Genomic DNA, 13862 nt, shown 5'->3' with positions numbered 1-13862 from the left:
GTTGTCCCGCGAGCGGCGAGGTCGCTCTCCGGGGCGCCTCGCGGGTGGCGGGTCCCGCCCGTGGCGCTGTGCCCGGCGGCGCTGCCGCAGGCCCGCCGTGCCCCGCTGCCTCTGCCCGCGTCCCGGAGCTCAGCCCCGCCGCCGCGGCCCGGGCCGCACCTGTTGGGCTGTCCCCTCGGGGCTTGAGCCGGCCTCTGACGAGTGACACAGCCCTGCGCGCTCGGGCAGCTGCTGCTTGCTGGTCTCGGGCGAGTCTTTTCCGCTCCCCTCGTCAGGTGGCTTTTTAGCGCCCTGGTTTTGAGTCTGTTAAAGGCTCTGCTGGATGTCGCCTTGGCACGTCGGCTGGGAGTGACAGAAGCTTTCCCCGCTCCGCGGTTTTAGGAGTTAGATGCATCCTCCCTCCGGGCTGCTCTCCAGTGGCTGCTTTGCTCGCTACTTGTGACTTAGTTCGCCCGCTTTATTTTGTAATTGATGCCATGTAATTGCCCTTTTTTCTAAAAATGATTTTACACGGGCGTGTTGAATACGTAAATCTTCATTTCACATTGTCCTGTCGGTTTGGTATGTCATCAGTGAAGGGATCTGGAGAGGGAAAAATTAATCCTACTTCAGCAGTGTTTGTTAATGTAGTGAGGAATCAGGTAAATCAAGTCTTTTTGTCAGTCTGAAAGGATGTCAATGTTCAGTACAAACAGACTGGAATTTTGTGATTCCTAGTCTGTTCCTTTTCTTTCCTTTTTTTCTTTTTTTTTTTTTTTTCTTGCTCTTCTTTTTTTTTTTTTTCTTGCTCTTCTTTTTTTTTTTTTCTTTACTCCTTTTTTTTTTTTTTTCTCTTTTTTTTTTTTTTTCCCTCTTCTCTGTTTTAATTTGATGAGTTTTTTTTCAGATACAGGAAAAAAAAAAAAGAGCCATAAAGAGTATTATCTGAAACTCTTGCATGTACCACAGTTGAAACTTTATTTTGTGTACTAACACATCTTTGCATAAAGTACTAATCTCTGCTGTCTTGCAGAGACCGCAAGTTCCTGAAACACTTCAAAGCCATCAGCAAATTAAGTAATTGTCAAGTACTCATAGGCACCTGTTTATACATGATTATCAGCTTGGGTTGGTGTCGTTTTCGTGGTGCTGTGAAACTGATATAATTTTGCATTTCTTCAGAATGCGGACTTAAAACACAGCTTTAGGATATCATAGAACTTGGAAGATTTTCAGAAATATTTCAGTAGTTGTCTAAGTTATGGTTGGTTTTGATGAGAATCAGTCAATATCACTGCTCAGATTTTCCCGCTAAAGCTTATTTTAGGCTGTTTCCAGCCCTTTAAAAGCTGCTTGGAAAGCTTCGATACAATTTAGAGAGTGAGCAAAAGAACAGGAAGATTTATGTAGATTTTTCCAAATTATATGTGAAGAAAGAAGAAAAGTGACTAGTAATGTTTTTGTTTTTTAAAAAAAACCAACACAGCTAAAAACACAATGAAACACCTGCACTTTTTTTTTTTTTTTTCTTTTCTTTTTTCTTTTTTCTTTTTCTTTTCGAGGGTGGTACATGAGCCTGGTGAGAGATGTTTGCATGCATCTTGCTTTTTGCCTTTGTAGTTTGGCAAACAGTGGTAGTTCAGTGACTTAGGAGAGACAAGGCTTGTGAGAATGAACACTGTTAGACCTCTTCTGCAACTCTCCTGGGAATGGAAAATGCTTCTCTTCTTCAGTACAGGATCTGCAAGGCAGCAGCTAATAAAAAAACTATAAAGCTGCTTGGAAAATGAATCCAGGAAATCTCTCTAACAGCTTAACCACTTTTAGCCATCTGTGGGAAACTCAAGCAATAAAAGGCAGTGTGAGGCAGCGCTTATCGGACCCTGGTGTCTGAACAGCATTTGCACTTCTGCTTTTCCCCCACCCCCAGAACCAGCCGGGGTTGTTTTTTGTTGTTGTTGTGGTTTTTTTTTTGGTTTTTTTTTTTTTTTTTTTTTTTGTTTTTTTTTTTTTTTTTTTTTATGTCCTAGTAGGCAAAATTAGGTCTGATTTCTTAGGCTTATGCTAATACCAGTATGGGGTATTAGCAGGTGGAGTAAAAATGGATGGTTAGGGCAAATGATTTGAGATTGGTAATGATGTTCTCAGGGCCAGAAGCCTCAGATTAGCTTCATTTGAAGGAAAGCTGTGAGCTCAGTGAAATACTAGGGCATTGAACATGAGTGAGAAATATTTCTGCAAAATCATACAGGGCAGCCAGGTCTAAATCAATGCTGTTCCCTGTTTGTAAGATGAGCTTTAAGTATTAGGGCAGTTTGATTATAAACCCTCCCTGACCATCCTTCTGTTGGTAGCTCTGCTTTGTAAAATGCTTTATAACCAGAACATGCCAGAGCCACTATTATCATCTCTGATATGGTATCTCCTAATAGGTGGCGTCTCTCCACTTGTTTTTTAATGTTCTCTTGGTGGTTTTATAATACCAGCATATAAAGTGGAAACAAAACAGCCTGCAGCCATTATTGCACCATGCGTAATGTGTTAGGAGGAAACAGTTGCAGGAAAGAAATGTATCGGGTGGGAAGAGTTTTTAACTTTATTCCTGAGAGATCTGTCCTCTTCTTTTTCACTGTAGTTTCACAAAAGACAAAGAAAAAGGCTGGAATGGATAACGTTGTTCTTCTGGAGAGATTCATACCATATATTCTTACTCAAATACTTCTGTATTTCTTTTAGACACAAATCAGCCACAGTGTGTCAGTTTGTCACTGTCAGTAGGAGCAAATGTTTCCACATGGAGATGAACTTCCAATGTGTACTATATTAAATCTGGCATTTGGCAGAAGGATATAATGACTTGTGCATTAAAAAAAAGTGCAGTAGTGTGTGTTTTTTGATGATTCCTTACTTTGGTCTTTAAGGGAGGAGATTTTTCTGCCTACCTGGGCAGTCTGTGTCCTTTGTGTGAGGGGGATGGCAGCGTGCTGATGTCCTGCTGGTTACAAAGAGCCCGTTTGCAGCTCTGGCAAGAACTTCGAGTGTTCTCTTGTCACCCAGGCACATGATGGAACTTCCCTGCCTTATGGAAGGCTTTAATTTGCTTTAGTGGCAGTGAGAGTACAGGGATGTGTAGCCTCTTAGGAGGGAGGAAGGTTTGTTTGTGATTTTGAAGGTGACCTTAGAGAAATTGTCTATTTCACAGTTCCCACAATACAAGAAATACACCATAATAACATTAAAGTCTAGGAAGAGTGGTGTAAGGTAAGTACTATAAGTGTTATACTTTCCTGGTTCTCTTTCTTTTTGCTTGTTTGTTTTGGGGTTTTTCCCTCTCCAGTACAAACAAATAGGTACTTATCCCAGTAAATTAAGCCGCTGTACCTTCAGCTCTAAAACAGCACAAAATGCTACTGTAGTTTTCGAGGTTGGACTTCCACTGTAAAAGATGTCATATCGAGTTTATCTCAGAGGAGAACATATATCTTTTATATTACTTTTGTCCAAAATTCTTGGACTTCTTTATTATGTCAAAGCATAGTTACCACTTTTAGTGTTGAAAAATTGTAGGTTTTTTTCCTGGCTGTTTGTTTGCAAAGCTCAGATTTTGGAAGTGTGTATACTTCAGTATATCCTGTACGAGAATAGAAAAAGATGAGCAAGACTGTGCAGGGCTCTGTGTGTGTGTCTTAGGGGTTTCCTGCTTCTATCAAAGTATAATTTGATTTAGGTCTCAGTTTTGGGAAAACACTCCTGAAATTTTAAATGCTAAGAAACAAGGAGGAGGTGGCCTAAATAAAAAGTAGTTTAAAAAGAGGGTACATAAGTCGTGAAATCCTTTGTTGCAGAGAAAAGCAAAGTTTCTTTAAATGAAGTGCTCTTCAGTTCTGGATCTAATTGCTGCCTCAGTGTCATGATTTAGTTGGGATTGTCATCTGCTCAGTTGTTCATTGATGCATGGATCAATTTGAATGAAATTGGGTGTGGTTAAACATTTCAAAAGGTGAAAATTAGTGTGTAACTTTAGAAGGTGGTGACATCAAGTGATTTTGGTTTTTTTTCTTTGCAGGTTGTCTTGGAGTGGAGTAGAGACCAGTATCATGTTATGTTTGATTCATACAGAGACAACGTTGCTGGCAAATCATTTCAGAATCGGTGAGCTTTACCGACACTTGACACTATTTAACATTTTACTTTCTAACAAATATTTAAATAAAACATATTAGTAACTACTGTTGAATAGAACCTTGTTGTGTGGGCTCTTAAGTCTGTGGCAAATTTTTAACTTAGTGAGGGCTTAGTTGGTGCATAATCTCCCAGTTTGGAATATTGGCTTTTGAAAGCTTTAGTCATATAATAAATTTATGTTTTAAATGTGCTTAATTCATCCAGTCTCTAATGAAACATCAAAATGGTGACAGTGTTAACAATGAAGGGAAGCTGTGACATGTTTTCCAAGTTAAGATTGGAAAGCATAAGTACTGTTCCTATATGCTTAACATTTCAGTCTTCAGTGTTAACTGCTACATGACTTCCTGTGGTTTGATGAAACCACATTTCATGTCTGAATAGCCATGGGGTCTGTTGCTCAGGAAGTAAGTAGACTGTGAGTTGGTAAGTGGAAGAAAGCTACTAAGAATGTATCATCTGACTCTTAATATTGATACACTTGAATGGGATACCAAATAACCCTGAAAGCAGAAGCTTTAATGAGGTTTGTTGCGTCATCGAACAGTAGAAATGATCAGATCAATTTGTTACGCTTTAGTTGGTGTGAGATAACTTTGTAAAATGCATTGCATGGTGTTGGTGACTACTAGGAACTTTTATAGTCTCTTCTTTTACTCCTCTCCCCCATTTTCCAATGGATGACAGATGAAAGCAGAGTGATGCAGCTCATATGGATGGATAGCTTAATGCTTACATGTTTTAGCTGTACTGAAGTGAAATGTGGCATCTGGTCCCGTCACTACTAAAATGCCTGACTTAGTGATAATTAACTGGAGTGTTTTTATAAAACCATTGGCTTTTTCCAAAACAAAATCATGACTCTTACTGTTGTGATGTGGATCTAGTCAGTTCCCATTTCTGCAGTGTTTCCTTACTTCATTTTGGTTGTGTAAAGCACTCCTTTGCTAGTGTTCATTTCTGTGGATTGTGAGCAAAACATCCAGCGCCTGGTGAGGAAATATTGGCTGCCTAAGCAAAAGCTTAAGTTTTTCATGATGGGAGCTAAATTATTCCAGTTCACCCATATGCCTCTAACAATATTATGTCAGAAGTAAAAGGGAAGTTTGCTTCATATTTGTGTGCAGCTATCAGCTTTCTCTAATAATTCATACCACCAAGAAGCCTTTGTGGAAGCATAAGTTTAGGCATTTGTTAACTCTTAGATGCCCCTTGGCAAGAGCTCAATTAATTTTTACTGTCAAACCTTACAAATGCAGTAGTGGACCTTGTTTTGCAGCAGGCACTTGCATCAGTGGTGGCTTGGTGGAGTTTTTTAGGTTGATGTCAATGCAACATATAGAGCTACACATAAACAAAGAACTTCCAGATTGAATCTAGCTTGTCCAGTGGTTTTTAATCAGTTCCTATTTTAGCGCTATAGAAAAATATCCAGAATTGGAGAACAGGAGGCTTGTTGGTTATGAAATTAAGCAGGTGTACTGCTTTGTGGAAAGGAAGAGCAGCATAGCCTTTGGGAAATATTAGCAGGCCTTCAATTGAATTTGAGTTGTTCTCTAGGAGCTTTGCAGGTAAAATTCTCTGTTCTTTCCATAGAAGCTTAGAAGTCTTTAGAGAGAACCTGACTGTGAGTTGTAGACAAATTTGTGTATGTGGGCAAGCTCCTTATGATGATAAACTCAAAAAGCTCATCACACAGAAGCAATGACATCATTAGTAACACCTTTTGAACACTATTCCCTGTCAGACCAAGGCAGACTCGTGGTTTTGCCTCGAGTTTAGCAATTGCTTTTGGTTGTTTTTCCTTCCTGTTGCAAACCCTTGGCATCCCAGCTGTGGCACTTTTCAGGTAGCCACATCAGCTGCTAAACTTGCTTCTTATATTGCTTGGGCTCTTACACAGCTTGAGAGAGTGCACTAGAAATTCCAGGGCTTTTTACCAAGGCACTTTATCCAGACCCATTTTTGATGTCTAAGTTTTGATATGCAAATAGAAGAAGAGAAAAGGAAACTAAATAATAGAGTTCTATCCCATGAGTGTTTTGGGTGAGGACTGCATTATATTATTTTTATTTTATTGTGCAAAGTTCCTGCCAGCAAGTGTTTCCCTGCCCTGTCTCGGGGGACTGGTGGGTCTGTTTTTGTCTTCAAGCAGGGTCCTATGGATGTTTTTAGATTTGCAAGTAAAAATGAGTATATTTTGTAAAGAGAAAAATGCAAAAACCTCAATTAATTGTTTGGGAGTCTTCAAGGAACTTTCCGAAGTGATGATTTTCTGTAGAAAGCTGTTAAGATAACTCTCACTTGGAATCAAATTGCACCTTAGAGGCACATGTGTTAGTGAACCAGAAGTTAGTCGTGTTGAAGAGGGGAAATAGCTGATTAGAAAGGTGGCTGTATTTAGTAAATTAACTCAGGTCATCTTGGGCTTAACCCATTTGCCAGACTGGTGTTTCTGATGAAGACCGAATGTAAGAATCCCTATGAAGGAAACACAGCTACAGAATTTGAGAGAGTTTTTGAGCTTCTCTGAACTTCAACAATCTTCAAAAGACTCCAAAGGTTAAAATAGTGTTTGAGAGCAATACTACTCAAGTGTAGTATCTGATCCTTTTCATTTAAACCACTTTACAGCAAAATTCCAATACGTACTTCTGAAAATATAAATTCTCAGTGTACTTTAGGAAGCCATGAAACTATCCAGAAAGCTTTGGCCGAGTCCAGAAAGGTACAGTTTTAAGAGAGTTGATTGGCTTAATTGGAAAAAACAAATTGACTTGGCATATCTTTTTTTTATTACTATGTTTGATAAACATTACTTTCTGAAACAGTGTGTGCTGTAAAGGTGCATTAAGAAAATTTGAGTATTTGGATAAATTTTAAGCAATTAGACTAGTGGATCTGCAAACAATTCACTGGTTGGTTTGTGTTTTTTCACTAGTCTGTCTCTATTGCCACTGATAATGAAGAATGAGTTTGCCATGCAAGGGTTGATTGAATTGAAATGACCAAAAATGCTTTTCCTCTGTGGAATTTACCAGCTTTTGGCTGTATGTGGCAGTGTAGGAAATTACATAGGTGTATGTGCTACTGCGCAGAGAAACACATTTAGGAAATGGTAAAAGGGAGAGAGGCTTCCCAGAAGTCAAAATGGCCTCATACCATAGAAAGGGTCGGAGTTTTTTGGACATGCAATGCTCTTCAGTGAAGCCTGGGTGAATAAGCTCTGCACTTTGCCCAGAAGGCTGAAGATTGGGCATTTTTGAAATCCGCTGACTTGAGTCAGGTGCTTCCACTTTAAACACTGCTTTCTGAGCTGTAGCATTCCAGGCACTGTCAAACCAGTAATTTTGCTGATCACAACAAATGTAGAAAAGCTGGAAGAGCCCCTGCTATTGAATTTCTACTCCTCTGGAGGCTGTTTTAGTTCAAAACATGCCTTGTAAAATGAACCAGAAGTTAGTTACCTCTGGTAAAAAAAAAGGGAAATAATTGAAGGGTAATTGCATTCAGTAAATTGACTTTTTTTGAATAGAAGGGTAGCTTCCTGCAGATGTGAGAGAATTTCTGGGTGGTGCTGCTGGGGGAGGCAGCAGTGCTGCTGAGAAGTTGAAATTGTCTCAGAAGGCCCCACCTTTGCACTCTGAGTGTTGCAGCTCAGTCAGGAACAGTGGTAAATCGAGTATGAAATGTTCCTGCCCATTGTGTTGTGACCAGCTACTGGCTGACCTTGTACCAAATTTTGTGCTTCAGTTGTTGAGCCTGGACCAGCAGAAAATGAAGCTGGGGGCAAGCTCTCTGCATGAGAGCTCTCTGCAAGGGCAGATGGACAAAATACCTGCCTGTAAGCTCTGTCTGTCTTTGAATGTTTTTGGAAGGGTGCAGTGGATGGAGAGAGAGCATCTTCAAACATCTCTAATCCTGAGATCCATGGGGTCACAGGATGCTATTTTCCAATGTTTGCTAGGCCATCTACAGTTTAGGAAGGTATTAAATAGCTTGCCACTGGAACTTTTGAAAATAATAATTGGGGTATCCTTCTGCTATATGGGACTCAGATTCACCTAGGGCAGTAGCCTGCTGACACAAAGCTGTGGGCCTTGGAGAGGAGATTATGATAAAAAAAAATAGGAAAAAGGTATCCAAACCCCTTCCCTCTGCATTATGCATGCTAGGAAATATGTAACTCTCCAGAAACAGCTCTAGGATATTCAACTGTGTCAAGAATTTGTCTGCTTTGTCTAGAGTCTGAATTCATGTACCCAAATTAGACTGATGTTTTATGAAATGCCCTGTTAATATAATCTGAGAGACATTCCTAGGATAGAGACCTGGTCTTGCTGAGATCTTATTGGCTCTGTGTGATTAAAGTATGATTTAAGTTATGCTTCCTGCTGTCCTGTCTGAAGTAGTTGGTGAGTTAAGAATGTGGTCAGGTCTTTGTACTGACTTGAAAAATATTTGATGGGTTTAAAAGAGGTGGGCTATGAGTTTGAGTCAGTGAAATGTAGAGCATAAAGTTAGGACTCCTTTTAGTTACTGAACAGTTAACACTACTTCGTGTCCTTTTTGGTTGGTGTCTGGGCTGTTTTGTCAAAGGCTGGTGTATAATGAAGTCACGATATATTTAGCTAAAGAGAGTCTTTTTGCTTTGTCTTGTTTGCAGCCCAGACACCGAGTATTTCTCTTGTTAGACAGAAATTGCTATTGTAGGATGCCATGAACACTTGTAATGTAATATTAAACAGCTCATGTAGCTTTCCTTTGAATTATGTAGGCTTTGTTTACCCATGCCAATTGATGTGGTGTACACCTGGGTGAATGGCACAGATGTGGAACTGATCAAAGAATTGCAACAGGTCAGGGAACAGATGGAGGAAGAACAGAAAATAATGAGGTAATAATCTTAAATATTTTTCCCTTTAACTGACAGCAGCAATCTAATGCTGTACTAGTTTTCTTCATTGTTATTTTTTCCCATGTTAGTCAACATGAAAATTAAAAGCACGTCTTCTCACTTCTTTATTTGATTATTCCCAAAACCTTGTTTCAGTTCTACTTTTATAACTGTCAAGTACTGTCTAATTAGAAAATTGTTTAAGATAAACATAATAATTAAGGCTGTTCTGTCATGAATTTGTAAAATGCCATGTGGAAAACTGTATGTTGTATATGTCACTTTGCATTGATTTCTATAACAGTTTGTTAATAATAATAATAGTAGTAATAAAAAAAAAAACTATGCCTCGAATATATAACCTCTCTTCATGCCTTTTTTCTCTCCCCATCCCCCTGGTGTTTTTTTTATAATAGATTTCATAAAATCTAAGCATGTTTCTTAAGTTCTTGTTTTTAGATTAATTAGATTCAGAATCTCACAAATACTGAAACTGAGACAGGGGAAAATAATTTATGCATGTTATAAAGGTATGCGTTGGCCTTTATCTAAAGAACCAAAGACATGCATTGCTGCATGTGTTGTTTTAGGTTGTGCTATAGAGTTCTGCAAAATTACTGATCTGGGCCTACAAACACAAGCTGCTGCAGATACCTTAGATTAGGTCTTGCAAGCATTGATTTAGTTTCTGATAAGCAACTCTCATGCTCACATGATTGGTTTCTTGCCAGTAAATATGCTAAATGGAAGGACAAGTCTGTATTTTAAGGGTTATAATAATTTAGTTCAGAATAATGAGACGTCCACAAGTTAGTGGATTGGTCTGATTTTTGGTATTCTGTGTCTTGCAGTTTGGGTACAGCTGACTGTATCATCTCAAGGGAAATTCTTGATCTTTTCTTTGTTACCTAAACACTGGAAATATTAGAAATTTAAATTCATTGACCTTAAACATAGACAGTCTCTACTCTGAAAAGCTTCAAGCTTCCAGATTTATGCCAATATTTTCCTAGCAGTTCCTATAGCTAATATTAGTGGGTTTAGCTTTGTCATCACTCATATTTTGATTCCTGTTTCAGGAACGGAAAAACACATGTTTTTTTTTTCCACAACACTGATTTGGAAAATTGAGATTAACCTTATGAATAAGACTGCTGTCTATACCATGTTTGCTATCTACAGGGACACCTTGTTCCCTCTCCTGTAGATAATTTTTTTCATGTCCTTAGAAATCAATGAGCACTGCTATAAAAAGAGCTGTTTTATAGACCTTATCAGAATATTTATGTTAGGCAAAACAATCAAGTCAACCTAGTTTCAGGTTACTTCATCCTGATTTCTTAGCAATGTTTTTCACATTAACATCACTTTTGTTAAGTAACATCATAATAACCCCATAAATTTGTGGTAGCAGAGAGAGTCCTGCTGCCACAGTTCTCAGCACAGCCATGCATCTCTGAGCTCCATACTGCACGTGAGCAGTGAAGGGCACATGCCAGTCTGTGCTTGCCTTGGCAAGGCCTTGGCAGCTTTTATCTGGGTTACTGGTGCTTTGACAACATGTCCCTGACTCAGTTAACAATTTGAAATTAGACTCAGTTCCTTACTATCAATTCAGTGTTATTTAATATCCTTGTTTTAACTTTGTAATAGGGAAATCCTTGGAAAGAATGCAACAGAACCAACAAGGAAGAGGTGAGGTTTTGGGATTTTTGGACATAAATTGGAATAAGTGATTCAGTACTCATTGTTAGCTGAAAGCAGATGCTGGCTGGGGGGTGGTTTGGTTTTCTATAGCCTATGCAGGCCTTCCTGTGTCACTTCAAGAGCTGACAGCATGATAATGTATATGCTGGATAAAGCTAATGTTATTGTGACATATATGAACAGGCTTCGTAGAACATAACAGTTTCTGGAGTTTGGAATTCATATCCCTGTCAGTATTTATGGTTAGCACCTGTTCCAAGTATGAAAAATTTGTCATGCTTTTGAATCATAAAACACCAGGTACTTATGCATTAAAAATTCCGTGTTGCTTTCAGCTGCCATTTGTATACATGGCACTGCAAGTAATTGTCTGTAGAGGGTCCATGCCTCTTGTGGCTCTGCTGCCAGGAAGCAGCAGGACCAGGTCTGTCCCAGTCATTTGGCTTGGTCCTTCTGTTATTTAGAGATTTTTGTAAAGTCTCTTCTGTGGGCTGACTTGGAAATCTTGCAAACTTTTGAAAAAACAGTTACGGGAATGAACTAAACACTACCAGTCAGATATTTGCCTTCTGCAGGAAAATGAGGGTGCTCTTCAATAATTTCCTCTTGCCACAGCAAATGTTACAAATAATTAATCAGATTTTACAAGAACTTTTCCCATTGCATCCAAGATTGATTTTTATCTTAAATTTTCTAGTGATGTTAAATATGCCTTTGGTGTTTTGCTGTAGTGAGAAGCAGCTGGAGTGTTTGCTGACACACTGCATCAAAGTGCCCATGCTTGTCCTGGATCCTGCTCTGCCTGCCAACTCCACGCTGAAAGACCTGCCATCCATTCATCCTGCTCTACAAGCTGCTAACAATATGTTCTTTGTAGCAAAACCAAAAAATCCTTCCACCAACGTGACTGTGATTGTTTTTGATTGCCCTAAGGATGGTAAGAAGCTCTTTGACAGGTTGCATCCAGTTTTCTAGAGCAAGTTTTGTAAGCTGCTGTAATGTTTTGGGGATGTTTTTCCTCCAGTACTGACTTTGATGCAGATTTTTTGTTTGACTTTAGCGAGTCATTCAGTGTCTCTCTTGCCCTCAAACTGTTTCTCTAAATGATGACATTAATGATACTGTTTGCTTACCTCCCAGACAACTGATTACAGATGATTAGAGTTCTGTGCTTTAAAATGCTATTGCAAAACAGGTTTGATATCTGAATGTGTGTGTTGCTCTGATAATCTCAAGAGGCTGGGGTTTAGACTGAGCAAGATTAGTTTTAGAAATCTTCTTTTAATTGCTGTGAAGTCTAGTTTGAATAACATGCTTACTGCATGTTCTGCTCTTGTTTAAAGGATTGGCAACTGTAAAAGAAAATTACTCATGTGTTGAACATCTTAGGTCTCAGAGCAGGTGTGAGTTTTGTATTTTATTTAATATGGAGTGCCTGACCACTCGTTCCAACCACTGTTCTTTATTTTACCACCAAGAGCCATTTACTGTTTATAAACACAACTTTTCACACTATAAGTAGTCAAGTATGTTTTATTTGCTAAAGTATTTCTTGGTTACTACAATACAGAAAAGAAGTGACTTTCTACTGGAAGAAGGTTTTGATTTGCAATTTTATGTATTCTAGTTGAAGCTGCCCATTCTGGAATGTTTAAAGACAACAGCAAACAAATAGTATGGAGAGGTTACTTGGTATGTACTTCAACAATCTGTTGATTCGTTTTTGTATGTGTTAAATGTTCTGTACATTTTTAGAAATTTTCTGTGCTATTCTCTTTCCATAACCTCTCACATGAAGTAAGAATTGAAAGCTCTTAGAGCAACCCTTATTGTTATGTGAATTATTCTACCTTTAAAATGGTCTTTATAACCTGTTTTCCTGTTTTTAGACTACAGACAAAGAAGTTCCAGGTCTGGTATTAATGCAAGACTTGGCCATTCTTAGTGGATTTCCAGCTACATTCAAAGAAACAAACCAGCTACGAACAAAGCTGCCAGAGAGCCTGGCCTCTAAAGTAAAACTGGTAAGGCTCTGGAGGAAAGAGTGCCTTAGTTATTCTGGTCTTTTGGAATGGCTCAGGTATGAAATCTCACTCACCTAGGAGACTTAGGATATTTCTGAGAGTAATCTGGGATTTTTGTATGATGCTTCCCTGAGTAGTGAAGAGTAGCAAATAGTGACTCAAAAGAGTTGCCTGCAGAAGACCAATTGTCCATTCTGTGACTGCATGTTCTTAGGCATTACATTTGCTAGCCTGCAGCTGATTAAAAGGCAGCCTTATCAGTTTCTCTCAGCCATTTGCAGGAGGCTATTTACTTGCTGTAGAATTCTAGATCACTGGCTTGTTTAATGTGACAGAATTTTGTTCATGTAGCTTCTTAGCTTTTTTTCTTCCCTCTTGGCTCTCTTAACAGTAACAGCGATGAACACTGCATTTCTCTTTGTCACATGCTCTGTAGAGTCTTAAGCAAGTTGCACTTTGGCTGGCCCATCTGCAAGGCAACAGAAAACAACTTGTGTGTGTGACTGCCATTTAGTGCCTTCTGTTCTCCCCTGCTCTTAACCTGTTAAAGTTACAGTTAGGTTTAATGGATAGGTGAAAGTTTAAGAAGTTTGTTAAAAGCACTGGCTTTTGTACTGAAGATAGCTGTGATTCATGGGGTGAAAAGGATGGAGGAGAAGGAGTTAGCAGAGATAATGGGATGGCAATCCATAGGTAATTAGTTTTCATTAGTCTGATGTACACCTGTAATATAGGCTAATTCACTTTATGGTTTGTTCTTGGTGCTCAGATGAACATGAAGTCCTTTTCCATTTTCTTTCGTTTTTTTCTTTTGGTAGGCTGGGCTAACAACTCAGGTACTCTGTTGCAGAATTTGTCTTGTGTAATTCCTTTCATAGGCTGGTCACACTCCAACATAATGCAATCTGAAATTCTTTTCTTGCCTCAGCTTGTGTTAGCTGACTTGGAGCTTTGCTAATGGCAGAAACCTTGCAAAGTAAACACATTGGTGCCTCTCTTCCCAAATGCCCTAAAACAGATTAATAGAGAGAGGTTTTAAGCATTTATTTAAGCTTAAATAGGTATTTTCT

General features: G+C 38.9%; 1 protein-coding gene across 1 annotated transcript in view; it reads left to right on the top strand.

The window, feature by feature from the left end:
• The window catches only part of GNPTAB (N-acetylglucosamine-1-phosphate transferase subunits alpha and beta), a 37937-nt gene that overhangs the window by 359 nt on the left and 23716 nt on the right, over nt 1-13862 (top strand). Inside the window, exons 2-7 of the mRNA XM_066319934.1 lie at nt 4046-4131; nt 8942-9061; nt 10715-10756; nt 11500-11705; nt 12396-12460; nt 12658-12792. Of these exons, the coding sequence (XP_066176031.1) occupies nt 4046-4131; nt 8942-9061; nt 10715-10756; nt 11500-11705; nt 12396-12460; nt 12658-12792 (654 nt within the window). The remainder of the gene's footprint in view (nt 1-4045; nt 4132-8941; nt 9062-10714; nt 10757-11499; nt 11706-12395; nt 12461-12657; nt 12793-13862) is intronic.

The sequence above is a fragment of the Sylvia atricapilla genome, chromosome 5 (genome assembly GCF_009819655.1).
Source record: "Sylvia atricapilla isolate bSylAtr1 chromosome 5, bSylAtr1.pri, whole genome shotgun sequence".
Lineage (NCBI taxonomy): Eukaryota > Metazoa > Chordata > Aves > Passeriformes > Sylviidae > Sylvia > Sylvia atricapilla.
This window is presented reverse-complemented; position numbering and strand designations above follow the sequence as displayed.